At 38.3% G+C, this 27981-nt stretch overlaps 1 protein-coding gene across 1 annotated transcript in view; it reads right to left on the reverse strand.

The window, feature by feature from the left end:
• GPR158 (G protein-coupled receptor 158) overlaps positions 1-27981 on the reverse strand; it is a 211874-nt gene that overhangs the window by 84331 nt on the left and 99562 nt on the right. Inside the window, exons 4-5 of the mRNA XM_086614818.1 lie at positions 25892-26109; positions 1170-1238 (exon numbers count right to left, since the gene is read on the reverse strand). Coding sequence (XP_086470944.1) covers positions 1170-1238; positions 25892-26109 — 287 coding nt within the window. The remainder of the gene's footprint in view (positions 1-1169; positions 1239-25891; positions 26110-27981) is intronic.

Genomic DNA, 27981 nt, shown 5'->3' on the forward strand with positions numbered 1-27981 from the left:
AAACCCCTTGTGTTATGCTTCACGCTACGGACTTCTGTAAATGCTTCATAGCATTTCTACACCAGCTGAGGAAGCAATGCATGGGCTTTCTGTTTTGCTCACTGGAAAAGAACATGAAAGAGGCTCTGAAAACCCCGTGGAGAGGTACTGCAAGTTGTAAAAAGCATTTGTACGATATGGAAAAAAACAAAACTTCTTTCTTCCTGACATCTGCAAAGTGAAAGACGAAAAAATACATGAAACTATCCTGGAAATGCACACGCTTTTTTTTTTTTAGAACTTGAAAGGCCCACATGATTAGAAAAATAATGTATAAAAATTCCATCAGGTTTTGTGTTTATTATAGCATTCTTCGTACCTCATTCTACTACTGTTTATTTGTTACTTGTTCTGCAACTGCTAAGGAGTTTTGTTTTCCAGCTAGTCTCTCAGTAACTACATGACGGTCTGTAAAAGCACAAAAGATTTTGACTACTGAGGAAAAAAGAACATAAACACATTTTAATATAATCCACAACTTACTTCATCTTTGTTTCTGTCTCCTGATCTGCATGATTTCTATCAACTTCATTCAATTTACACTTTGAAGTCTTGCTTTATCTAGTCATTAAATTTTGTTTATGTGGCAATTACCAAACTCATTTTTTTCTGGTGTTTTTGAAAAAAGAAAAGATCTACATTTCTATGAGTTTTGTGATATATTTTTCATGTGAAATTACTTTTTTTTTTTTTTGGCACTTACAGCATAGGGATAATACCATGTCATTTTTCTAAATACATGGTATTGCAGATGTCACATAGCTTCAGAAACATCAAAATATATGCCAGTAATACACTGAAATAATTACTCCTTGTATTACATTCCAGAGAAATACTTGGTATAATCGGTGTCTTCCTTTTACACACCTTCCATGTTTTTCCCATAGCTTAGTTTAGAGAGGTATCCTCTTTCAAAGCAAAAACTCAGCTTAATCCAGAACACTTGAAAACTTCCAAGTAAAAAACACTGGAAAGTTCTCTAAACTGAAAATGGACCATTATTACAAATACAGTAAAACATTCAAGTGTTCTGAAGAATATTTACAGAACACAGCACATTTTAACTTCATACAATGTTTTTAAATGTCAGCAAGGATATAATTTTTCAAAAAAGTTATAGTTTGACTTACTGGGAAGTAGAGAAGGAGTGATCCAAAAAGAATGGTTTCCAACAGCACCAGCCCTGAAGCCCTGATACTCTAGAAGACAAAAGCCAATACAAAATATTAGAAAATTTTCTCTGTGTGCCATTTAGATGCTGAGTTCTTTGCAGAAAGCACCTTCACTTTTGTCAGTATAATGCTTCCACAGTACTGCTTATTAAAGCACAGTATTAAGTTGTCTGTCATATTGGCATGCTTTACTTTTTTTAATTCACAGGCCCATTACAATGGTTGTGTTTTACAAAATTCAATTTAAAAAAAATCACTCCTTCCTCTGTTAAATACTATTCAATACACATTACCTGGATACGTTTCGAAACTGCTAAAATTGCTCTCAAGTGTGAAGAATTATGGATCATGGGAATTACAGATATGAATGTAACTGCAGAATTTGTTCTGTACTATTTAAATTTCAAGAAGTCCTTTGAACATTTTGACTTATTTAACATTAATGACTTGGCTTCTAGAATACATATGAATAATCTACAATTTTACTGAATACAGAATGTGCTCTTAGATTGAAAGCGCCTTTATTTTTCCTGAAATTTTGTACAAAGGTGTTGATTCAGACATTAACTTGTCAGGATTGTAAAATATCATGCCATTTCCTCAGTGACTCTAATGCAGTCTCTCCTTCACAGTTTTCTTACACTTTAAACTAAAAAAAAATTTAAAAAATAAATTATTTTTCCTAATACAAAGCATATTCCAGTAAGTTTGATGATTTATGTATCGTGCATTTGTGCCTTATCTTAAAGACCAAACATGGACACTGCTTCCCATTCCTTTAACCATCTTCTCCTGCTGAGATATTGTTTCATACACTGTTCTGGAAGAACGTAGTGCTTTCCCAACTGCAAGCAATGCAGTCAGACAGGACAGCGGAAGAGGTTTTCCCAAAAATCTTTTGAAAAATCTCATTCTTTTGCATCCTAAAATCCTCTTGTAGGCTGGAATCAGTGGTTCGTGGAAATCTCTTGTGCTGGTTTTGGTTGGGATAGAAGTAATTTTCTTCACAGTAGCAACTACAGGGCTGTGTTTTGGATTTGTGCTGGAAACAGCGTTGATAGCACAGGGATGTTTTCGTTATTGCTGAGCAGTGCTTACACAGAGTCAAGGCCTTTTCTGCTTCTCACCCCACCCCACCAGTGAGTAGGCTGGGGGGACACAAGAAGCTGGGAGGCGACACAGCTGGGACAGCTGACCCCAGCTGACCAAAGGGATATTCCACACCATATGACATCATGCTCAGCATATAAAGCTGGGGGAAGAAGAAAGAGGTGGGGGGATGTTCAGAGTGAGTGCGTTTGTCTTTCCAAGTCACTGTTATGTGTGACAGAGCCTGGTTTTCCTGGAGATGGCTGACATCTGCCTGCCCATGGGAAGGAGTGAATGAATCCCTTGTTTTGCTTAGCTTGTGTGCACAGCTTTTGCTCTTCTTGTTAAACTGTCTTTATCTCAATCCACGAGTTTTCTCACTTTTACTCTTCTGATTCTCTCCCCCATCCCACTGGTGGGGAGTGAGTGAGCGGCTGTGTGGGGCTTAGTTGCCAGCTGGGGTTAAACCACGACATCCCTCTAATGGTTTCAGATGGAAGAAGTTTATCTTTCAGAAGTAAGGCAATCATAAGACATCTCTATCTACATGGATTTACAGACAAATTTCTGGTGCCCTGGGTTCTGGTTTCTGCTTACAAAAGACTGGTGGAATTTGCTAGGTAAAAATCCAGCTTTTCAGTGAATCTATGATCTTACTCAGATCTCCTATTTCATTATTCATTTTTTCAACTGGTCACTTTTACAACATCTAATGTATTGAATATAGGTTGAAAAACATGGAGAAAATTCTCAGGAAGCCTTTTCAATTAGAGACAATTATGGAGCTATCTGATTTCTAGCAATGGTGAAATTTTGCATCAAAGTTTGTCTAAAGTATTTATATCAGCAGAGATGTCATCAATATCCTACACAAGTGTCCACCTCAAAAATTATCGCCAGAATTTACTTCCAGTGGGTATTCACATCGAAGCTTCCGTTTTAAGGAAAACACTAATGTAACAGCTCCAAGGCCATCTTTGTGCTACTGATGCTATTTTAGTCACAGATAAAGTCTGGAGGGAGGATTATGAATGGTTTTCCACTGATCTTAAGATGATAATGTTTCAACCACTGCAAGGTTTTCCCAGGAAAAACCTGGGAGCACACTTGGTTTTTGGCCAGAATTTTTCATGTATTCGAGAATCATTATTATGGCTCCTCTTTTCTAGACTTTTCCGATTCTTTCACTTTTCCTTGGGGATCTTAAACTTAGATTTTCATATTAAGAGATTCGTATTAAGGATTGCAAAACTATTCTGCTACCTCTCCCTAAAACTGCACCTTGAAACTGAGACATAAACATTTCTAGAAAAATTTTCATGGAACTGATATGCTTCCCTTAAACGTTTCTGAAAAACCAAAGCAAACCAAAATGAAACGGCAACAAACAGCTAAAATACTGTAACTATCTTTCTGAATAGAATGCAATGCCTGCCTTAGCGATTGCTTAAACTAAAGTATCGACCCACACGTGCAGCTTATATTTACTCTGGGTTACTGCAATGCAAGGCATTTGTTCCAAGAACCCAAATTAAAATGGTTTTGTTTTGGTTTCTTTTGCTCTGTTATTATGTTCAGTAAAGCATAAACACAATTCAGATGCAAAAAGCTGGGAAACTGGTAACTGAAATGCCAGTGTCAGGTTTTTCAGGCTCAAGCGATCCCATTGTTCAATGACATATCAAATTCAACTGAGTCAGTGCTTTACATCATTTCTGTCACTTGGATAGATGGGCAGCCTCACCTACTAGTCTGTTAATATGAAGATGGTCCAGCACTCCTGTACTGCATTTCCCCATATAACGACCCTGCTTCATTTCATCTAGAAGGATGCTCCACGGAGACACTTACAAAGCATATATATCAATGGACAAAAAATTGCCCCAACCACACTGATTCTGTATTTGTGAGACACTCATTTGTTGTAAGTATCTCTAAACAATAAGGAAAGAGCTGAAGGGATGATACTATCTTTTATGGCTACTGTAATAAAACCCTTTATGTGCCCATATTTCTGTATTCAGGTGCCTTTGACTTTTTCAAATGGCACTATAAAAATCAATACATATAGACAACTTTTCAAGATTGCTTTCTGCAGATACTTCTGTTCTGATCTAATAGAACACTAAAAAGCTGGAAGTAAATGTTTGGATGCCAGTTATGAAGTCATTAAATGGAATATTTCCAGGTTATTTTAATTAAGAAGTGACTAGACTCCCAATTATTTTATAGCTTAAACATTTGAAATTATGTATCATGCACACTGCTTTGACATGTGTAATAGAAAGCGCAAATATTTTTACAAGCTGTAAGTGGCAGTATGACTTAGTTCAGATTTCTAATGAACATATACATTTAGCCTGTGAGATGTAAATCTTGTGTGCAGCAGATGAAAAAGAAAAGCTTATAAAGCTTAGAAAAGGTTAAAATCTGCCTCTGATAACACAGGTTTCACATTTTGTGATGTAAAGTTCCCAGCATTATATCATAAATCTTAAAAAAGCAATATAGGACCATGTCCATAAAATTCCTCATGTGGCTTTGACTCTACCGTAGCTGGGAGCTCCACGCATTTTGATAGTTTTCTTCGCAACATCTTTGTAAGACAATGGCACTTTATTCATTGGGAATTACTGCAGAGGGGTCTTGCCCAACACCATAAAAGACAGAGGTCAGTGAGCTCGCATCTCTCACGATCGATCAATACTCAAAGCACCAAGGAAGATTTTTTTCTTATTTTGCACAATGCCTCTGTATATGACAGAATGGCCAAGAAAGCAGCTGAAATGGGTATCATACAGGGAAGATGGAAATGATCTAAAAAAGCTGGTCTTCAAACAGCTTCTGTGTGAACACCCTTTTCTGAACAAGTCTTTTGCATCCTAATCAGTCTTTCCCTATCAAGCTTTTTTTCTGGGCAGCATAATCATAAGACAACCTGCACGGGCAAAGAACTTCAGCATTTCCAGCTTTTCTTTCAAAACAATGAAGTAACCCATGATTTTCTTCTCATCTGTGTTCCAGCAGGAACCGTTCTCTGTGAATTCTGCCTATACACTTCTGTTTCCTGCCCTAAACGAAGCATGGCTTACAGAGCAACACCAGAATTCAAAATGAGCTTGAACCCAGGTTTTGGTCTGTGCTTTCATCTCAGCGTTTGATACCTGGAGAATGGGGCTTTTAGCCCAAAATTTACAGATATCACAGCTCTTCTTAACAGGAAGAGTTCTTCAGCAAATGGAGTAGACAATCTGGCAGAGAGGAATGCCATCCACGGTGATTCTTCAAATAAGAAATAGTACAACCAAAGATCCATTTTTGCGTAAGGTAGAGAAAAGAAAAAAATGAGATGGAAATGGAAGCATTAGAATTCTCCCGAACTACATTTTTGAAACTTTAATTAGTAATTTTATCTACTGCAAAGAAAAGGAGATATTTTATAACCAAAGAGTGACATGGAAGTTTTTGGTTTAGAAAAAACACATACATTTATTAAAAAATATATATGACTTTTTTCTTCCAATAACCCCCATTATAGCCCAAGAGGTAAGGTCTGGGAAGTAAAGTCTTCATCTAGCACTGAAGCTTTAATAACAGGGAACAGCTGAAGAGAGGAAAACCAAAACTAAAGCAGGATGTTTTTAAATTAATTTATTAGATAAAGATATTCTACATTTGACAGGCAGTATTTCCACCAGTCTCTGAGCACCAGTTTTTCCACTAAAAGTTGAATCCTTCAGTGTACAGGCTTTGCAAATACAGGCCCCTAAGGCATGGCTGTGGGGAGCACCACAAATGCGTGACTTCATGGGAATCTGCAACATGCACAGCAGTGAAGATGCCCACAGATCTCAGGAAAAAAGCCTTTCCTCTTTTAAAAAAACGAATGAAAGAATGGAAATAAATGATAACCCAAAGCTTCCATCAACTGGTGTCTACCTGTACTGTCTGCACAATGGAAATTCTCTGATGGAATTCACAGAAATCAGGGCATTTTAGGATATAGATCTGAAATGCTATGCAGTGGGGTTTGCTCCATTTCTTTTTCGCTTCCTTAACAGCTGCTTGGTTTTTTGCATCTACCTTGCTTGTTGGCATTTATTTTGGGTTTTGCTGCTTTATTTCTCTGGCTGTTCATCTTGTGTACAGTTTGTTTATTGCCACTTCGTCCGTGTGCTCATTTCCCTTTTGGGATTTTATTTCTATGTTTACTTATTTGTGTCAGTAAAACTGTCCTTTCTGGTTTTCCCCGTTTCACTTAATGGTTATGCACTGCTGACACCTAAGTGATACTGCAATTTGTTTTGCTTCTAGCTTCATACTAACCTTCACACTTAGCTTAGCTACCTCTACAACATATTTTCCACATTCTCCAGGTTCTTTTGCTTTTTAATTAACTGAGATCTTGGTTAAATAATAATAATAATAATAATAATAATAATAATAATAATAATAATAATAATAATAATTATATATATTATTATACATATTATTATAATATAATTATTATTATTATTATTATTATTATTATTATTATTATTATTATTATTATTATTATTATTATTGATAAGTCAAAGGAGAAAAAACAATGATTGAAGAAGGCATTAGCTTCAATCCAGCCTTCATCCCGAAATACTGGAATACAACCGGAGGGAGAAATTAAGTTAGTATGGCATGTATTACACTAAAGGTCAAGATCCGGTATGTACTGGTCTCTATCATCTTCTTCATCCCAAGCCAGAATTTTTTAGAGAGCAACTACTATCCTTCAGTTCTGCAGCAAACAATGAAGTCCACTGAGACAATTCCAGCAAATCTGATGCAAGTTGTCAGCCATGAGAGAAATTCAAGTGAACTGCAATCAGGTGTTTCACAGGAAGGTATCGAAAGGGCCAGCTAGGAAAATGCAACATAGGTTTAGGTACATCATAGCAAATGCAAATAATGAAGTATTGTGAGGACACAGGACATAAAGGCCCCTGTTTGGTGAGCTTGGTAACTTCTGAATCACTGAGTATGTTGTGTTACACCTACACAGAAAAATCAGCATACTGTAACAGTAAAATGCTTTGCATCTGTATGTAACGTACTTCAAGAGGTGTTTACTGAAAAAGTTCAAGTAAACTAGCATGACTCTAGGCAGTGGCACAAGACTCATATCTGAGCACAGTTCAGCCCTCACGTTTACAGCCACTACGGACTGGAGCAGCACTCCAACTCAAGGAGGAAGACACCAGAAATATTCACAGCAACTCCTCTCAGCTGATGTAGCTACTGAGAGTTGTGAGATGGTACTGACTGTTTTGCATTTCAGTGACTACTCAAAGTTAAGTGAGTGGTGGTGACCTAAAGTAAATTACTAAAACTGTTCACAAAGTCAAGAAATACTCATGGTCATGACTGGCTCAGAGGTTAGTTATCACCTTCATGTGAGAGTCAGGATTTGATTGCAACCCTGCACCCAGATATAGGGTCAGAGTCATGGCACGTGACATCACGCTACATGATGCAGCATGTTCAGTCCATAAACAAGTTCAGGAGCAGCTACACTGAAATTGCCTTTGTAGACTCCCCCTTGGAAGACAAGACATAGCAAGACACAGACTCTTTTGATCAGTAAAGCAGGATGTGCTGATGGAGAGGAGACAGAGCCTTGGGGTAAGGGCAGGGAAAGCAAAATCAGGGTGCTGGGGTCTGAGGCAGCCCTGTGAGAAAGCAGATCTTGCCAGACCTTGGTGTGGTCCAAACATACAGACAGTCAGAGGTGTTTTTCTTATTAACTGTGTTTGTAATATTGAAATCTCAGTTCAGCATGTACAAATATTCTGAATTAGGAAGACAAGGCTGGTCATTACTTCTGCTCTCCTCTGAAGCAGCTTCTCCAGAGCCATCTCTTTACAGAAAACCTCATCCACTGTTTATTAGAGAAATACATCTATTTTCTAACTTTCTTATATATCTTTTCTCATTAATAAAAAAAAACCCAAAAAACACTATTACAGGAGGGAATCCATTCACCATAGATCTGTGATGTTCTGTGAAGGGCAGTCCAGCTGAAATGGAAGCACCCCTTTAATGTAACACGGGACTGGGGCTAATGCCTGCTGTGAAAACTGAAGACTTGAACAGAAGAAGGAACAATGAAAGAGACAGTGCATGCCCAAGTGGAATATGTTAGATTCTTTTTATACACCTTTACTAGAAAAAGGATAAAAACCCCAACATACTATCACAAAATACAAGACTCCGTGACCACTCCTAAGCACAAAAGTAACATGACTGATGTGCAGCTGCTTCAATATCATGCAGATGTTTAACATGTAGATCATCTTGATTCCATCAGGAGTTTGTTATCTATAGGTTGCCTAGGCAAGAAGCTAGCATGCAAAAAATATGCAGAGAGAAAACAGAATTTTTTTAATCTGTAAAGAAAACAAAAGTGAGATGGAATGGGCAGGTAAAGCTAGATATAATCCAGGTCCTAGAGGTCACATCCACAAACAAATACTCATTTGCAAAGTCTTGTGACAGAAAAAATGATCAGTGAAATCTGAGACTTACACAGCTTTCATAATAAGATCACGAGTCTTTATGCTCTTGAATATACTAGAAAAGGAGGTGTCTGGGTAGGGTGGCAGAGCAAAGATACATACTAACCTACAGAATAGATTTGGAGAAGATGAAAGAAGACACAGGAAAGCTGGAGAGGGACTTTTTACAAGGGCATGTAGTGATAGGACAAGGGGCAATGGCTTTAAACTGAAAGAGGGCAGATTTGGATTAGATATAAGGAAGAAATTTTTCACTCTGAGGGTGGTGAGGCAGTGGAACAGGTTGCTCAGAGAAGTTGTGGATGCCTCATCCCTGGAAGTGTTCAAGGCCAGGTTGGATGAGGCGCTGAGCAACCTGGTGTAGTGAAGGGTGGCCCTGCCCATGGCAGGGGGGTTGGAACTAGCTAATCTTTGAGGTCCCTTCCAACCCTAACCATTCTATTCTATTCTAAGATGAAGTAACATCGCACAGATAGGTAAAGCTGTAACTACTGACAAAGGTAAAACATCAATTACGTGACTTAAAGCAGTATCATTCACTATAATGGATTAAAATGACACCAAGGAAAGTTACCAGAAAATTCTTATAAATAATGGTTTCTTGTTCTAATCCACTTTAACCAAAGGAAAGTAAATAAGGAAAGTTTCAAGTCGTGATATTCTCCAGAATACCCTGATAAAGGGAATATGAACCTTACAAACAACCAATCATCAGCTAAAAGAAGACTGAGATGCTCTTTTACCTTCAGAGTTCCTATTACCACTCATGCTTTATATCTAATCGATAAACACTCTACTATGCCACAATATGCATAATAAATCTAACCAGTCTCATAGAATCACTGACTCAAAAACATTTGTTGAAGGGAACTTCTACAGGTCATCTAGTTCCACTCCCTGGTCAAAGCAGGAGTACTGCCAACACTAGATCAGGTCGGCCACAGCTTTGTCTATTCAAGTGTTAAAAACCTCCAAAAATGCAGCTGGGTAACTGATGTGTTACCCAGCTGACTCTGGTCTGGCACTTCTCTCCTAGTGAGAAAGTTTTTCCCAATGCCCAGCTTAAGCCTCTCAAGCCAAAATTTGTGACAATCGTCCCTTGTTACTTCCATCACTTGCCATTACTAAGGGGAGTTCGGATCTGTCTTCGCAACCACCCTTCAAGTAGGCTAGTACTAGATTGCCCATTAGCTTCCTCTTTGCCATCCTATCAAAGCTTAGCTCCCTCAAGCTCTACCAGTAGGTTACGTGGCTCTAGTACCCACTAGTTGTCCACTGGACCCTCTCTAGTTTCTCTGCACTCTTCTTGAACCACGGAGCTCAAAACTGGACCCAGTATTTCATGAGTAGCCTCACGAGCCCTGAGTCAAGAGGAATAACAGCATTTCTTTCTCTGCTGGCCATCCTCCTGTTGCCCAGTATATGGTTTTCCTGGGTTGTGGTGAGAGCTCACTGTTGGCTTGTAGTCAGCCTGATTCCACTGGGGCTTCCTGGTCTCCTTCAGGCAGGCCACTACTCAGGACATCTGAATAAAAGATTAGGATAAAATAAAGACTTAGACATACAACGCACGAATAGATGTCTTTGCTAAGATGATGATTGTCAAGGCAAGGGGTTTCATAGAGCTTCGTCGTCTATCTCATTCCAAGACTGCATTTCAGCCAGAGTTTTTTATCTGTCTGACTACTGGTTCCAGTTTTGGATCTAAGGGAGCTGGAAACGCATGCGTCTGGAGCATAAAAATGGAATTTCATGTTCTATTCTTGGTATTACCTTCAGCTACTCCATAAAGAAACTGACCAAAACAAGAGGGCAGCTCCTGGAGAAAAACTGAAACGGTGACTACAAGAGCTGAGGAGCGAGCACGCGTAGTCTAATTCTCAGACGTCACTGGAGAAGAAAAGGTAAAGCCAGAAAACATCCATGTTGCAACTAGATAGCACCGGCCAAGTATCCCCCATCTTACCTTCTGTTTCCCCCTACCAGTTGCTTTAGCGGAGCACATTTACTTGACTGGGCCTGCAAAAAATATTATTTATGAAGGGCTGCTTTATGCCTTGGGATTTGCTCAGTCTTCACTCTATCCATACTATCTAGACCACATTAGCAGTCTTTGAGATAAACAGTCATTCCTTATCCCTGGATCTCAGAGAGTAACACCATTTTTGTGGCAAATCACATTAGGAAAGGAAAGTCATATGTGCCTCTTGGGCACTGCTAAAGGGTCATAAATAAATGCTTAACTATTATTTGCATGAGGGAAATTAAAAAAAAAAAATGTAGCCAGCCAAGTTGCATCAAACGTAACAAAACAAGAAGCTAAAATGATGGATAAACAAGCATAGAAGGTACTGCACTTCAATTCTCTGTGGTCCTAAGCAATCCAGGAAACACAGCAGTATTAATTAGCTTTGAATTTCTGAAAAGTCAGTTATAGGAGTGCAAAGCATTTTCAGAGAGGAGAAAAAAGAAGAAATTAAAAGCCAAAATAAAATTAAAGTCACTCTGTATCTGCTACATTGTATATTACTGAATTAACAGAGCTGTACACTTTTGGTGTCAGTCCAGGAAGACTGCAGATTTCTCCAGGGCCACATGTCACTGTCTATTATATGAGCATGGTACCATGGAAACCTAGTGAGGGGAAAAGGTTGGCATATTTTGATTTTTTTTCACTTTCATTAATCAGTTCTGCCACTTTTACAATATAAAGAATGACTGAGTGGGGCTGTGGTTTAAAGAAAATTTCCTTTTGCAAAGGTGGCTTACCACCAGAATGTGAGCTTGCCTTACAGATAAACGAGGCCTACAAGGTATTATTAGAAAACAGTGAAGACAGATTTCTTCTTTGATCTCAACTTTGAATACGACACATTCATACTTATTAAACTGTAAAGGGTATCTACCACTCAATGTACATCTGGAAAGCTCATACGGATACACGACAGAATGTAGGAAAGCTCATACGGATACAATACAGAAACAAGGAAACACAGAGAACAGACACAGGTTTGCTCTGCTCTGCTAAGCTAATGTATTTGAAGTGACTAGATAAATTACTATGCAAAACTGTCTCAAAACAAGTGAAACAAAAACCTCGGCTAAAGGCACATGTGATGGCAGTGTGCTCGCTCTCCCCGCTCCAAGGAGGAGTGGCTCTGGTGTGACCCTTGCGGTGCAGGTCTGGTAGATCCATTCTACTCTACACGAGGACACAGGAGATGTGATGAGAAGTTATTGGATTGTACTCCCGGTCTCTTACTCCTCTGAAAACCCTTCTTGTCCAAATTCTTGTTTCCTGGTAAAGGTGGTTCTTTCCTTCTATCAAATGACATAAGGGAGAGGAGATTTTGTCAAGCTGAAACTATTTGGTCTGAAGCGGAGCTGGTTGAAATGTTTTCCTATCAGTTTTTCTTCTTACTAAAATACACCTTCCCAGAAAACAAAATTGTTCAATATGACTATATATTTGCTTTGAATACCATGTGCTGTTTTTCTAAAACCCATTGAACCTTTTTCCTGCCTCTTATCCCGCATAACTTTTCCCAATTACAAACACATTGTTATCTTTTTCAGTGAAGAAGCTGTGTGGAAGTGCTAATTTTCAGAAATCCTATTTCTCTTGAAATTTACCTTTAAGAAATAGAATATAGAGATCCTTCTTTCTGTCCCTGAGCCTGAGCTACAGCGAGCAAGATGTTTGGCTCCTCTGTTAAGAGACAAAAGCTGGACCTGCCAGTTCCCAGACAGCTGCCAACATTAAGAAGAGCAGAAAAGAGTGAGAATTGCATTTCATTGCAGTGGTTACCTTAATACTGTTCACACCTGGACAAGGACTACTAGAGACTAAAGAATGGCAGGAAAGCAACTGGAAGGGAGGGAGTCCTCTGAAGTCTCAATTAAGTACCCTGGAATGGTGCTATCATAGGTTTTTTATTTTCTTGATAATAAATTCAGGGTCTGATTAGGACTGTTACCCAGGAAAAGGGAGATTTCAAACACCATAACAAGGCTATGCTTTCATTTTATTATTGTTGGTTGACGTATAAAATTCAAGCAACTAATTCCCAACTAATTGCAGGAAACACTCTCACTTCAAGGGAGAAATGGTTGTGCCTCTTTTGAACTCTTTTTAGTAAATATTAAAGATGAAATTCTGTGTCCTGTTCAATCTCTTACGACACAAATACTTTTAATGGTAATTGTTCTATTTGAATAATAGCCTCCTAATAGAATATGGATTGCAAATACAGTAGATTTCATAGCAAAGGCCAATTTTCCAAAGATAGGTCTACAGTTATGTGCCACCACTTAAGCTACATTGGCAAATTGTCAGAATTTTCTGGCATTTGCAGGTTTTGTGCAGTATTCCTAAACCAAATAATACAATCCTCATGTTTTTTCAGTTCCTCTTAAAAAATACTTACACAAAGGTCAATTTTTTTTTTCTTTTACTAGTCATAGCTGAGCTTAAATAGAATACTTTTTACTTGAAAAAAAAAAATCAGGAAAAGCAAAGGTCAAGCAGCCATCAATCATAAAACAATTTCATTAAAAGTGCACAAGATGTCAGGGATCCAAGAAATCCCCAAATACTTTATTTTTCAATTAATGTAGCCCTCGATCCTTTCTGCAATGAAATCTGTTACAATCTATCATGATGAAGATAAGGTGTTCTGCATTTTGAAACATGAGTCCTGCTGCATATGTATTGCACTACACCATCCATGACACAGATACTTGAAAAAAACAGTATTTGTTGGTGAAGAAACCTCACAGTGCAAATGGTTAATGTCCAGGGACATCCTTCTCATAAAAGCAGGAATTCCTTCCTTGGCAACATACTCTTTAGATCAAGATACTTGTTTCTCACGAAACAGTGACAACTATGTAGATGAAGGAAAATTAGTAATGAGGTAAATAATGTCTAAGTTCAGTTTCAGTCTATTCGCATCACAGAATCACAGAATGTTAGGGATTGGAAGAGACCTCAAAGGATCATCTAGTCCAATACCCCTGCCTGAGCAGGACCACCTAGATTAGATCACACAAGAACACCCTTATAGTTAATTTAAAAGCTGAATATATAAAATAACGATCATCAACATTCTGGATCACTTAAAATGCCTATTTCACTAGGTTATGCATTCAGTTAATGCAGAAATTAAATGAAAGGAAGACGCAAAGGCATTATGGTTTTCAAGAATAAAATGCACTTAAATATTGATAGTTGTTTAATCAGAACGACATCAAATGGAATATACAAAAAACCTGATGGTATACTAACCCCAATTTCAAAAGGAGGAAGTGGGGCTCAGTTAGCGTGGGGCTCAATTAGCGTGTTGCCTTGATTTAGTTTACAAATAGCTTCACAACATCTGAATTGACTTTAAGCTTTCTAATTCCACATGGCATCACCTATTGCAGAAGATAATACCACAGCTCACTAAAACAATCTGTATAAATTGTAGTTCAATCATGTAGAAAGAAACAGTTTGCTGTAAATTACAGGAGAAAAAACAACCTGACTGCAAAGCTTGAGATTCGTAATATCTCAGAGGAAATAAACGGAGAATGACGTAAGAAAAAAAGGGTTAGAATAAATCTGATAAAGACAAAACCACTTCATTATTCACAAGACTGAGAAGGCAAATGAACTATAGATGAAGATCATTATACTAATTTTAAATCAAACAAAACCTCGTAATTCTGAAGATTTTAAATCCAACTCCGGTTTATTTTATTCACTTTTACTTTACAAGAGCCAAGTGGCTAAACTGCTCCAAACTAACAGCTTAGGATCGGATCTGAGAAATGCTGATGAGCATTGGAAATGGGGAGATTTTTCAGCTCTTCAGAATTTATGACACTAAGTAATCTCTCATTAAGTTTAGATCATGAATTGTATGTTTCACTAGCAATAAAAGCACATTTGCCTTTGAAGGAAATATTGCTATATATAACTTAATTATTCTTCCTACCACTGTATGGCTGAAAGCCCCAGCCCCAGGTCAACCTCAAGTTATCATGGACCTTGCACAAGGATAAAGTATAAAAGAGTGTCCTTCCTCCACAAAGTTGAGAGTTTAAGAAAATGGACAACAGACAGAAAAGGACAGATGGGAAGAACAACAAGGCAATATCACATATCCTAACAAGCAATCAGTAGTTTCAGCCTATCAGAATCCATTCGGTGGCACTTGAATCTCAAGACACGATATGGAGAGCGGGGGATGCTCTCAAAAAGTCTCTACCAACCATGATGAAAGTATGAACGGAACAAGGAGTGGTTTTGAAAAATGTAACAAGATGACGATGATGGAGGCTGGTGTTGACACTTCTGCATCAAAGAAATGGCATCAGGAGAGAGAGAAAAGCTCATATGGGAGTTCAAAAACCAAGAGGTATAGCTCATGTACGATGTCAACAGGGAGATGAAATGAGGACAAGACAAAGTGGCAGGACAGAAAATCATTTGCAGCATCATTTTGAACAGACAGGAGCAGGCCATGACTGCACCTGCCAAGGTCAGCTGAAAAGACATTGCACTAGTCAAGACACAAGATAACAAGGTGAGACAAGAATTTTAGGTCTGAGGACCAGCAGAAAACATGTATGAAAAGGGAACTCAGAAGGAATTCAGTATGGCTTAGACATAGACGGAGGCAAAGTGAGTTCCAGAGTCCAAAATGATGTTAGATGACAAGCAGGCTGCTACAGTAGCTAAGAAAGCAGTAGCTGGGGTGTCTTAGAGGGAAGCAGGAGGAGATCAGGGTTTCTTTTCAGCTATATTGATATTGATGAGGAGATGTCAGAGAAAAATGTCAAGATTTTATTCCAGACAGAGGGAGGCACAGCTGGGACAGGGAAGGCAGAAAGCAGTCTGACTGCGTTCACAGCACAATGTCCGAAAGAGAAGGTGACAGCTTAAGGCTGCTGCTTGCAAGCTATAAACCTTCAAATTTCACCCAAAGAAATGAAGAACAGTCATGTTTTAGTTTGAATGATATGTGTTCAGGTTCCACCACAAGATACAGCAAAAAAAACACATAAAAAGCAGCACATAAAGCCTCTCTGAGGATGCTACCACTAAATAAAAGTTTTACAATTAAAAAAAAATTAGTAAAAAATGCAAGACTTTTCCTAGAATAAGGTTTCCAATACGGTTTTGTTTCTGCTATTTGAAAGTTCTCATGCTACATTTTTTTCTGATATTGTTTGCTTTCCCAGTTTCTTCATTTAAGCTATTGTTTCCTTCTCTTTGAGTGAGACTTACTAAAAAAATTATTTTCTCATCTTCAAATGTGCTTCTCCTTAGTTATACTGGTTTTCAGCATCAAAATGAGGTCCAGACTGGAATGTAAATACCAGCTGCATCAAAAGACATGTTTCAATCTCCAAACCTTGGCCCTGTCCATTGGCCAAATGCTTTTCCAAGAGACAAAGAGCTCAACAAGCAAATGACTGTCACTACGAAATTCCGCAAGCCTTCCTGGTTGAAAAGTCCCTCCCCACTACAAATTTGGCTCATGCTTGGAATAGTTCTCTGACCCTATACTTAAGACCCTTAAAACAAAAAGAAAGGCCTACCTCAGACAGAAGTCTGCTCTTGGAAAGGGAGGCATGCCCAAGACCTCATGCAAGCCATCAGGGACTTGACTATTGCTATTGATTGTACAAGGAAGGTTCACAGCAGTATACAACTCCAAGACAAATAGCAGGATAAATAAATAATGCTGCTGTTATTCTGCTGACATGATAGAAAGGCCCTTCCCAGCAAATCTCTAAATGCCCATTCACAAACCCAAATGAAACTTCAGGTAAATGCAACTGTCCTGAAGTTACCGCACCAAAGAATCAGTAGGGAATGTTTACTATTGTGTGACAGATCACTTGGTCTACTCAGCTTCCCTACAAGGGCCACAAATACAAGACTCAGCAAGAACCAAAATCAGAGAGTAACAGACAAACTTAGCATTTTGCTTAGTTTAACTTCTAGTTCTGCGAAAAAATATTCTATGCTGTTCTTGTTGGAAAATATATGCCGAAATTCAAGGTTTCGATTACCTTTATTTTACATATTTTATTTTACAAGTGAAATCATAGTGTAGTACAATTAAACTCACATACGTCTTCAAGGCTTCTACAGCCTTGTCTCTGGTGACAGCTATCTTCCTGGTCAGCACCCTACATCGCAAGTGCACTACTATTAGCTCCATTAATTTGAACTTCATGGCTCTATGTTGTAGAGTTTTGTGGAGTATTGGTGGAACAGAAGATGACAATGATTCATAGCCTGTAATGTCTTAAATAGCAAGACATTAAGGTTAAGAAAGTAAAGGCTGGGGATCAGTCTCAACACCAAAGTGGAGCAAACATGTCATAGTCCGTGGCTGATTCACATCACTTTGAAGGCAGTCGACTCCCCAATAAATCACGTATGTTTTCCAGATGAGCCCTAAGGTGCTATGTAATTCAACTTTGTGGAGACAAATGTTGGCTTAATATAAAGATATATAGACAAGATTATAGCTTCTTACTGAAGCTACTGTTGAGTACTGATGAAAAGTCATTTTTAAGACCTATCTTGTCCATTAGGGGTAGACTCTGTCTAGCAAACACTGTATATAGCCGTTTTGTGCCTCCTACTGCCCTGCTCTTCTCATTCCCTGTTTTTCATGACACTGAACTGAAATCAACCAACATATTTATATCGACATCTTTATTTTCTTCACACTTCAGTATTTCCTTAGGCCTAAAGTGTCTATAGTGGAACTTGGTTTATTTTTCTATTCACAAGCACTTAATTCCTCTGAACCATGTATTAGAATGCATGTATTAGAATGCAACTATACATAGCTGTGAAACCTTCAGGCTTTTGAAGTTAATGCTACAGCACCCTGCAAAGACAAGGCAATACCGCTGTTGTAGCGATGCCTATCAATGCCTGCAGTCTTTGAGAACTCCAGCAGCCAGTAATCTCCAGTGCTCAACTGCTGCCGCAGGCTAACAGCCTCTGCACTTCTTATCTTTTCAATATGGCACTCTGCAATTATTTATGTGAGAGTTAAAAAAGTACAGCATCCCTAAAGGCATATCTTAACTACACAGAAAAATGGGAAAGGATGTTTTATGAGTTCTGTTTTATGAATAAAGGAAATGAGAATTCCACTAAAAACAACAACAGTCTTGAAAATAACATCGCCAATGTCTTTAAACCCGTACACCTCAAGACTACAATAAGCTTCCCTAAGAAATCATACGAAACTAGGTTTTTGCTCTAGGATATGATGAAGAAAGGGTGTGTAAAGCGCTGCACAGAATGTGTATGCGCTGAGTGAGCTGTCAGGTATGCCCACCAGCACAGCATGTAAAGGCAGCTGCTCCATCTGCGCAAGATCTCTTCCCTTTATCAAGTTTCCACTTCAGCTGAAATGTCAGAAATTGGTGTCTAGGGAGAAAAAAGCAGAATGTGCACCAAAGATGAAAGGCATCCAAGCATAAGCACATCAAGCTGCTACTGTAGAGTTAAAAAAGAGAAAGGATTGACTGATTTACATTAGCAAAAAAGGTATGTTTGCAAAGCCAGCATGCTTTAATATTTAAAGATGTATCACACATCAATAGCTTGTGATTATCTCACTCTGAATTACTGCATCCTATCATGGATGCAGTAAGGGAGAAAATAAATTCTTGATTTCTCAGTATTAGAAAGGGGAACTACAGCATTAATTTGCATGTTGCCTCTCCATCTATGTGCAATTTTGTGCAGTGTTTAAAATTACATCATTTTGAGACCATCTTCACATTTTTGAAATCATATTTAGCAGAACACTTAAATATATTTACATTAAATGGAAAACCAGGAAAGTGGTGGCAAGGAATATCTAGCCATCCTGAATCCCTATCACTGGAAATCTGTATTCAACAGAGAGTAAAAACCATATAAATACAGTCAGTTGCTGTTATTTGCCACAGTTTCCTCAAGAGAGGCAAAATGATTTATTCTTGTTGATGATTAGTGATGTGGTCTTGTTAACAGCAAGTTTTTTCCTTGATCACTGTTCCAGATAGATATTTTTCTCCTCTCATTAAAAGTATTTCCATTTTTCTATTTCCAACAGTTCTTGCATGTTCATAAACGGGTTGGGACGGGGGTGCAGAAGGGGAAGACTGGTACAATAAAAGGTTGTTTAGTTATAAATTTGTAATATTTGGGAGCAGAAATGGTCTTGAATGGGGCAAAGCCCTTCATTTCAATGGGCTCTCTACAAGTCCTTCATCATTGTTAATGAGAACAATGTATATGACAACACTGTTCTGAACTTCAGTTTTGAAGACTCTGAGAGTTTTCAAAAAAAATTATTTTTAAGAGCTGAAAATAATCTTTTCCAAGTGCGCTGGCTGCTGTCAATTTTACCTTGATATGCTGGATTTACATCCAGAGATGCTGGCCACAGATAAGTTAGGAAGAAAGAAAGCCTAGAACCCCCAAAGGTTTCCTCCAGCACCTGGCTGTGCTGAAGAGCAGCACATGATAAGGAAAGAGGATAGGAAAGTAGTTTGGCTTTAGTGGAACTACTGTGAAGTCATTAGTGTTGAGCTGAACGAGAATTCGCAGCAAACAAGACCCTTCTGAATAGTCTAGTGTGAGTCAAGGCTGGTATCACATTCTCATCCCTCCTTCATCACCGAAGTAGCAATTAGCCTCTTCCATGCTACAGCTGAGATCAGCTCCCTTGGTCTCTTTGCCAGTAGTGGTTCTTAGCATTTCTTAAGGGCACCTACAATTCCTCACAGCAGTTGTGTTCTACCTGATAGTTCCATGTTTAAGTTGGTATGCTGCTACGCAAAAGTCAGTTATTTTCAGCTCTTCTTTCAGATTCATTTGAAAAGGCAGCTTGAGAAGTGATGAGCTCCTTAGGCTCTTTGAGGTGATGTCCTTCCACAGTCCAGTACTTTTATAAGAACTTGTTTACAATGCAGCTGCTTTCCTCTCTAAGACTCTTGCAGAACTTTAACCCTTGAAATCCTCTGTTAACTTTGAAATATAAAAAAAATCTGGGTTTTATTTATATTTGTTTAAATATTCTGTTTCTTTCTGGTGCCATAGAGCTTTGCTACCCTTACACTGCATGCAATCAATACTGCAGATGGTGAGTCCCTGTTTGAGCTCTCCATTGGTTCATGCAACACTACTCACATAGATGAATTCTCCCATTTTGTTGATGCTTTTTCTTACAAAATCACTGTTCAGCTTCTCATTTTGAGAATATCTGTTTTAGCATCAGTGATTTCTGTCCTTGCCTAGCCAGCTACTTTTGTCAGCTTAGCCTCATGCTTTTTGGACATGTTTTCAGTAGTGATGTTTGCATCACTCAATCAATAATAATGTCACAGCACACAAGGGTGTTTGATAGTGTTCACCTTGAGCTGATTTGTTTCTTAGTTGTTCAACTTAGAGAATGCTTTGCGCCTCTGTACACAGCCATGAAGATCTGACACTGCAGGGCTGAAAGTTGTTCTGCAAGATCCTCTCACAGTCCATCAAAGTCTTCTGAAAAGCAAAGAAATCAGAGGAGCCTACTCCTTTATACACTCCTCTACAATTGCTAGGACACATATCTAGTCCATGCAAAGAGCTGAGAGCCTCAGTTGAGCCTGTTCCTTGTTTTGCATCCAGCGTCCCTTTACCTCTCTTACTATTACACTGCAGAAGCCTCAACATCTCCCCAGCTGCAGGAATCAAGAACCCTCTGTCGGGGCAGTCTAAAACAACTCTGATGTTCCTACCATTGAGGAAAAATCTCTTTTTCTCAGGTTTCATTGCACAACTCCCTCAGTGTTGTTAAACTGGTGCTGTCAGGTGCCGTCAGCTTTTCTGATGGCATTTCATCTATTTCCATCTCCTGGGAGTTTTTCAGCCTCTTGCAGCTTGTGTTAATGCCAGGTTCAGGGTTTCCAGCTTTCACTACTGCTTGGCATGAGGGTTGTCTAGAGTAGTTAAAGATTTCTTTGAAGTGATCCACACATCTGCTTTCCCTTCTGCATTAGCTGTGAATATTTTTTCCTTTTTTTCTTGTTTGGCACATTTCCTCCATTTACTTTCCTGCTGAAATGCTTTGTCTTTTCCCATTACAGCAGCAGTATCTGCTTTATTTGTTACATTTTTCATCTTTTTCTGTCCTTCTCTACAAAGGTTTCCACTACTGGTTTAGCTTCTGCTACTCTTTCCATGCCTTCTTCCAAAGTTTTTTTCTTCTTAACATTTTGGAGTTCTCCCTTCTGTCAGCAACAGAAGGGCACATTTTCTGCCTGTGATTTTCTCCAGTTATGACTCTTGCGGTTTAAGACGACTGCTGCTGAGCTAATCTCAGGGCTGCTGAGTCACTTTCACCTGTGTTTGACAAAGCCTCAGATGAATTCCTCAGCATCGATCTGAGCCTTCTCACAGTATCTTCCTGCAGTGCCATTTTGTACTGTTTGCCAATGCTGACTGCTGCGTGAAGTCACTAATTGGCAGTTTCATTTACAGGTTGGCAATGCCAAGATTTTGGTCAGTGGTACCAGTGACAGTTTGGAGTAACTGTGTCTTGGACAAATGAGTTGAATTTTGTTTGCCACCTATCAGACATGCAAGTCTACACAAGTAACTACGCTTTCAAGAGGAGGCATGGAATCTAACTTAATGACTCTTTGCCAAGAGAACAAAAGGATGGCTTTCTGATTCAGACTCTAGCGTCCTACCTCAGGTCATGGCTTGAGCTGCATTATTAAAGAAGAAGAATAGAAGAAAGTGATCCTTCCTGGTATATCCTGCCAGTTTCCAACAATAAAAATTTTGGACTTCCTGCACCAGATGTTTTACCAAAGCCACTGTGTTTAAACAGCCAATAATGGAAATAACCTTCATGATTCCTTCTAAATTGTACTTGAATTGATTTATACTTTGGGATCCATGATATTCTTCACCAGTGAGTGACAGAAAGCAACTAAAAGCTGTGTAAAACATCTACTCGATTTCTTTTAAGCACTTGAGAGATCCCTTGAACACCTTCTAATGATATAAGAGGAACCACGAATATTTGCTCACATGTCAAGATCTCCCTGTCTTACATGATTTTATACCCTATTTCCTGCACTCTTTTCCTCTGTTATCTCTTGGTTATCTACAAGAAGTGTAGCTCACTTAGCCCCTTGAGACATAATTTTTAAGAGCTTTTGGTGGTGGACCTTGGAAAAAGTACTCTCATAATCTACCTTCACAGACCTATAAATACATTTGCAGGGCATCTCATTCTCACAAAAGGCCACTTCCCACACTTATCCACGGATCCAGTGGTTCTATTTTTTATTACCACTTCTATGAATTTGCAAGTGTGTAAGTTGGACCTACTGATCTTTAGTGCTTGTCACCATTACGGGAAGTCTTTATGAACACAGATGTCACACTTCCTATCTTCCATTCCTCTTCCACTGCTATTAATTTAAGCAGTATCTTACTCCACAGTAAATAAGTCAGCAGTTTTGTAGAGAAGTTCTTGCAGAAATCTGAAAAGAACTCTTTAGAGGAAACTTTAGAAATTATAAAATAAGAGACTTAAAATTTCAGAGACTTCTAAAAGTTCCTCTAAAGAGAAGCCTGGCTTTTACGAGCCACTCATCCGGCTTGCTGTAGGCTTTGCCTATTCATTACCGTTCATTTTGTTGAGATCTTTTAATCGTGGATCCACTTTGGTTGATATTTACCACGTTTCTTTGTAGATCATATTATTACTTCCTAGGTCAGTAATAAAGATCACGTCAAAATGGAAGTTGTATCATCACATTCTGTCAACAAGACTTTGGAAGTAACTGTTGAAAACATCTCTGATCTCATTGCTATATTCTTTGGAAGTGAAGCAGTAGATCTTTTACCAATGGCTGATCTTTTAGTAACTGGCTTGGATCTAATGTGTTCTGCACTGTTGACGAAACTAAGTTGATGAGCGACTCTGACACAGCAGTTTCCATTATAGGTACTGCTTGGTCATAATATGTGCAACCACTATGACCTGAATAGCTGAGATATTTCTCCTTTTCTCTAAAATACTTCTGATCTGCATCTGCTCTTACCGATATGTTGATTTTTTTTGAGATCAAGGTTGTTGCCTTCGTTAGGATCTAAAGGGTCATTATGGGCCTTTATCATTCTTTGTCTGAATTATTATACTTGCAATATCACAGTTAAGGTGCCACGGGTGTTTCTTGCCAAGGTATTTTCTGTTGGCAGACCTTAACTTTTCAGGAGCTTTTTGAAGTTAATATTTACCAGGAGCCTCCACAAAATACAAGCACAAAGTACCGTTTTGCACAGTTACTTTTACTAGAGTGGTCACCTGATCCTATTTGTCTTCTCATTTTACTGAGCTCATTTTAGTGATCAACAACTGTACCAAAATGCCATACATCTGCTCTTCATTCTTTTCAGCACTGGGGCCTTAATTTAGCATTTTTTATTCTTAACTGTCATCTTTTGCTCTTTTGAAGACTTTAAAGATTGTTTCTTGATATGGTAGCAGTACACGGTTCTGTCTGTTAAAATACTGTATTAAAAATTACTTTTTGTAACTATTTCAATATTGTAGTGCCATACGTGGGAGAATCCAAAAAATGCTGTTCTCTGACACCCACCCAGCACCATGGAAAGGAACCGTTTAACATCGTAACTTCACACAGTTATACTAATCTAATTGAAGTTTGCTTCATTAACAGTTCAAAATTCTCAGAATGTAGACATTTTGATTATATTTCAGTATCTGTTCTTTTGTTTTCATGGCTTTCTCTCCTTGGTGGAGAGTATGCAGTCAGTTTCTAGTTTTCCTCCTTCACTCCAAATTTCTGTCATTACCCAACCTAACCAGTAGTTTTCTTACGCAAATACTCATTGTTCTCAGTATGTCTGCCCTTCATACAGCTTCTCCTTTCACGGTAATCACACAAGATCTTTTTCTTTTTAAAATCATGCTGTACCAACAAGATACAGAACATAAAAGGAATCCAAGAAAAAACTCAATTGAATGACATGAAAAGCAATGGAACATCTATTTATCCATTTCTATTCCTTGAAAACATTTACCATACAGGAAAGGATTGTTAATCGCCATATTACTTTTTTGTCTTATTTTTCCTCCCCTTTTCCTTGTGACATACACGTTTAGAGCAAAGTCAACTCTCTTCTAAGGTAGCAAAATCATAATTGAATCCATCAATTATGGCAACTCAAGGAAATGCCATATCTAAAAGGCATCACTTTTCTTTCCAGGAAAAGGAATGTTTTGATTTATGTTTGGTTCTCACTCGTTCAGATGTCATGATGTATAATGGTAAGAGGTAATCTGGAAGAAAATAAGCTCAAAGTTTTCATAAAGACTGAAACAAGGAAAGGTGTGTATATACCTTTCTGGTATCACTTTGGTATCAAATATTCAGATTCCATCTTGTTCTTTACTCACAGTCTACTTTGGAGAAATGACTAATCATCACAAAAGTAAAAATGCATCTTTTGTTACTAGCAGGTTTTGTGAAATACAAAATTTCTATAGTATGTTTAATAAAGATTTATCTTTTTCTTGCTGTAGTGGATATGTATATGAGAACATATATAAGTGTGCAAGAGCAAGAGCGTATGCAATTTTACTCATCTTCAATCCCAAACTATTGATGAGATAATATAAAAATTTCTTATAAAGCAATGAATATTTCAGTGTGAAAAACAACACAATCCAAACTTGCAAGAGCTGCTCATGAAGTAATCTACTCTGTTCACTTTGTAGATCTAGAGAGCGAAGTTTTTACTCACAAGGAACTTTTCTTTCATGATGCTATGATATTAAAATGAGTAACATTACCATGAGGACTAAAACCTCACAAAACTGGAATTAAGTTCTTCTGCTAAGTTAATGTTAAGCAACTAAACAGATACCTACAACAGACTTTTCATAATGAAAATCTTTATAACTACAATTAAGTCTGTAATTTGAATCATTTTATGAAATACCATTAAATACAAAGACGCTGTCAGAAACAGAAGAGAAAAAAAAAGAATGTTACTCCTTGTTCTGTGATTTCCTGCCAGGATATTAAAGTCTTTCAAAATGAGCCACGCATTTGTAACCCAGACACTGTAGGATTAGGAAGACTGGGGGATCAAGCGTTCCAAAACCCAAAATGAAAATGCTTATCTAGTTATGGAAAGTGGATGAAACTATTAATTTCAACAATGTAGCATACTGTGTGTACACCTACGTCTCCCAAATGTAGGTAGTGTATATGTGCCAGTTTCAATTCATTTTGCTTTAGTGAATTGGAAGTTCCAGAGAATATTCTGCATTTACTGAGGCAACAGTGAGACTCCACGAGATCTTACATGTTAAAAGATTTTGAGTGAGGTAAAAGGAGAAAGTTTATTAGGTCAGTACATAAGACTTAACTGTAGCCTGCTTCAGCGATTTACAGACACTGCTTAAAGTATTCATACTTTAGAGGAAAAAAAAATCTTCTAACCATATAATCAAGTTTAAACTCTCTAAGAACTAGAATTATTTGTAAACATTTTTCTTTGATATAATTATTTTTCAGCTAGTCTCTCAAATATATTGAAACCAAGCATCATTCCCAGCAGTGGTAAAATAGAGACTTTCAAGATCCCAGGACTAGAAATGACCACATGCCTCCTTAGATGCCTACGTAATTGGCCTGATTTTCCAAAATTACTTGGAAAATAATAGGTTTCATTGATTTTTGCTGATTATCTATAAATGTAAGCAAATTTCCACTGGGAGATACAAATTGCTCAGCATTTTTTTCAAAAACTACATAAACAATTTAGGTACCTCCATGTCTAAAGCAAAGCATTCCCATTTGGAAATCCCATCCTCTCCTTGAGTGGAGCTCCTCACCTGAGAAATTGACTGTGAAAATAAGAAGCTATACACCTAACATAAATGAGTCTGTACCACACAATGAGCAGGAATATCAAAGTAAAACATGCCTGCTTACCTTTGCCTTGCGAAAATGGTAGACTACTAGCATGCTTATGAAGTCCAGCAGCATACAGAGCGTTTGGAATGAGATGATAGCCAGCCGTAAATACTTGTCCTCCTGTGCATAGCAGGGAGTATCATCTGTACAGTAAGAACATCCTTCCCTGCAGGGTAGGCAGGTGTAGACTTCCTCCGACAATTCACCACCAGAAAAGCGATTTTCTGCATCCTTTTCTGAAAGTATCAGAAGGGTGAGGGGAGACACCTTTAGTTGTACAGGATGGGCAGTTTATCCATACAGGAGCAAACCAGTCCTCTGCTGACTCCCTCTCCCTCCCTGTTGGCCTTTCTCATTGAGTTACAAAATGGCTTGCCAGGGCTGCTTTTTATCATTTCACCCTCCTTTGTCACGTCCAGAAAACACAGACCAATTTAGACATGAGGGAAACCGAGTTTATTAAATGCCAAATGCTTTCCCATTGTATTTAAAATGGACTATATCTGCATGGAATATTCTTTGAAGGAGACTTCTGAAAGGGGAGAAAACTACATTAAAGATTTGGGAATAGGGAAAGGATTTTACACAGGCACATGAAGAGCAGACTCATTAACTACTTAATGTTCACAGTACAAGCTCTGATCTTATTTCAGATTGTTGCTCGATTTCATAAAGATGTTATCTAGTGAATTAATTAGCTTCAAATTAGATAAAACCTTTCTTAATTAACATTTGTTCAGCATGCTGTTGCATGGTTGCACTACTCTGTCCCCAAAGCAAAACCAGTGCACTTACACTGAGTATAATTTTCCATTGTTCACACAAGCACACCAGGAAATCTGGAAAACCTATTGACAAGTTAATATTTTGTCTATGAACATGAACAATTCTTGAGCTGAAATCTTGTCCATCAAAGTGAACCCATCAACAGAGCACACAGGAGGATTCCTACTTTTTCTGATCCTTGAACACTTGCTCATAACCCCCCTCTAAGACTGCTTACCCTATAAGCAATTAATGGAATAAAAAGGTGAAAGAAAAAGGGGGGGAAATGATATTGTTAAATAAGAAGGGAAAAAGAATTTGCTGAAAATGTTTAATATAAGCAAGACAGGCTTAGGAGCTTCCAGAAACAAGAGAATGTGGCTGAAGCCAAATCAACGGTGTGTTAAAATATGTGATAACTTCTCTCACTTTTCACAAGACTAGAAAATTGCTCAAATATCTTTGATCAAAATTCCCCTCCTCTGTCGGCTGAAGTGGTAAATCATGCATTGTTTATTCAAGAGTCAGCCTGTTCCACTAATGTTGCACATGCATATTGGCTTACGAAACTCTCCTCAGACTTTGAGTTGGAAACATTTGAAGCAGAGGTTATCTGCAAGGGCAATTATTTCTTGCTTTCTCAAGTCTATGTACAAATGCACATGAGCATGCATCTGCTGACAGGCGAAGCCTGGGAAAGGGACAAAGAGGCTGTATACTCAAGTCTGTTTCTGTGGCATGCCGTTCCAGCAGCCCTGTGCTCCTTGTCCTCAGTGTAGGATGCTTCGCTCCTGCATCCTGCAGCGAGCAGAGAACAGACTGGTACTTCTCATTAAGATTGTGGATTCCTCTTTGGAGCTTTATTCTAAACAAAGATGTTGGAAACCTGAATATAGCAGAGTAGTGCTGACTCACTCATGCTAGTAGCCAGATTTTCTTAGATACAGACAGAGTGCAAGAAGAGATCTTGTGTCTTTTGACCCAGACTGTGGGAGACAGGAATGGAAATGTTAGAAGATAACCATGCTTAGGTATCCCAAGAAGGTGGAGAACGTCGAAGGAACACTAATCCTGAATATATCCTAAGACTGGAACTTCTTTTCAGAGCAACCACCCATGGATCTCAACCCATCATCATTCCAAGAGCTTTGCCAGAAACCACCTTCTCCATGTCTTAACATTATATCTCTGCTTTCCAAATTACAGCTAGAGCAATGGACCCACACTGTCCTCTGTTACAGACAGGAGTCACAGTCTCCCCCCTCCATATCCAAATCAAGAGTGTACTACCTACTGTCAGAAGTTTCCACTTTGTTTCCTCAACATTTGCAATCAGGTCAACC

The sequence above is a fragment of the Tauraco erythrolophus genome, chromosome 7, assembly GCF_009769465.1.
Source record: "Tauraco erythrolophus isolate bTauEry1 chromosome 7, bTauEry1.pri, whole genome shotgun sequence".
In the NCBI taxonomy this organism is placed as follows: Eukaryota; Metazoa; Chordata; class Aves; order Musophagiformes; family Musophagidae; genus Tauraco; species Tauraco erythrolophus.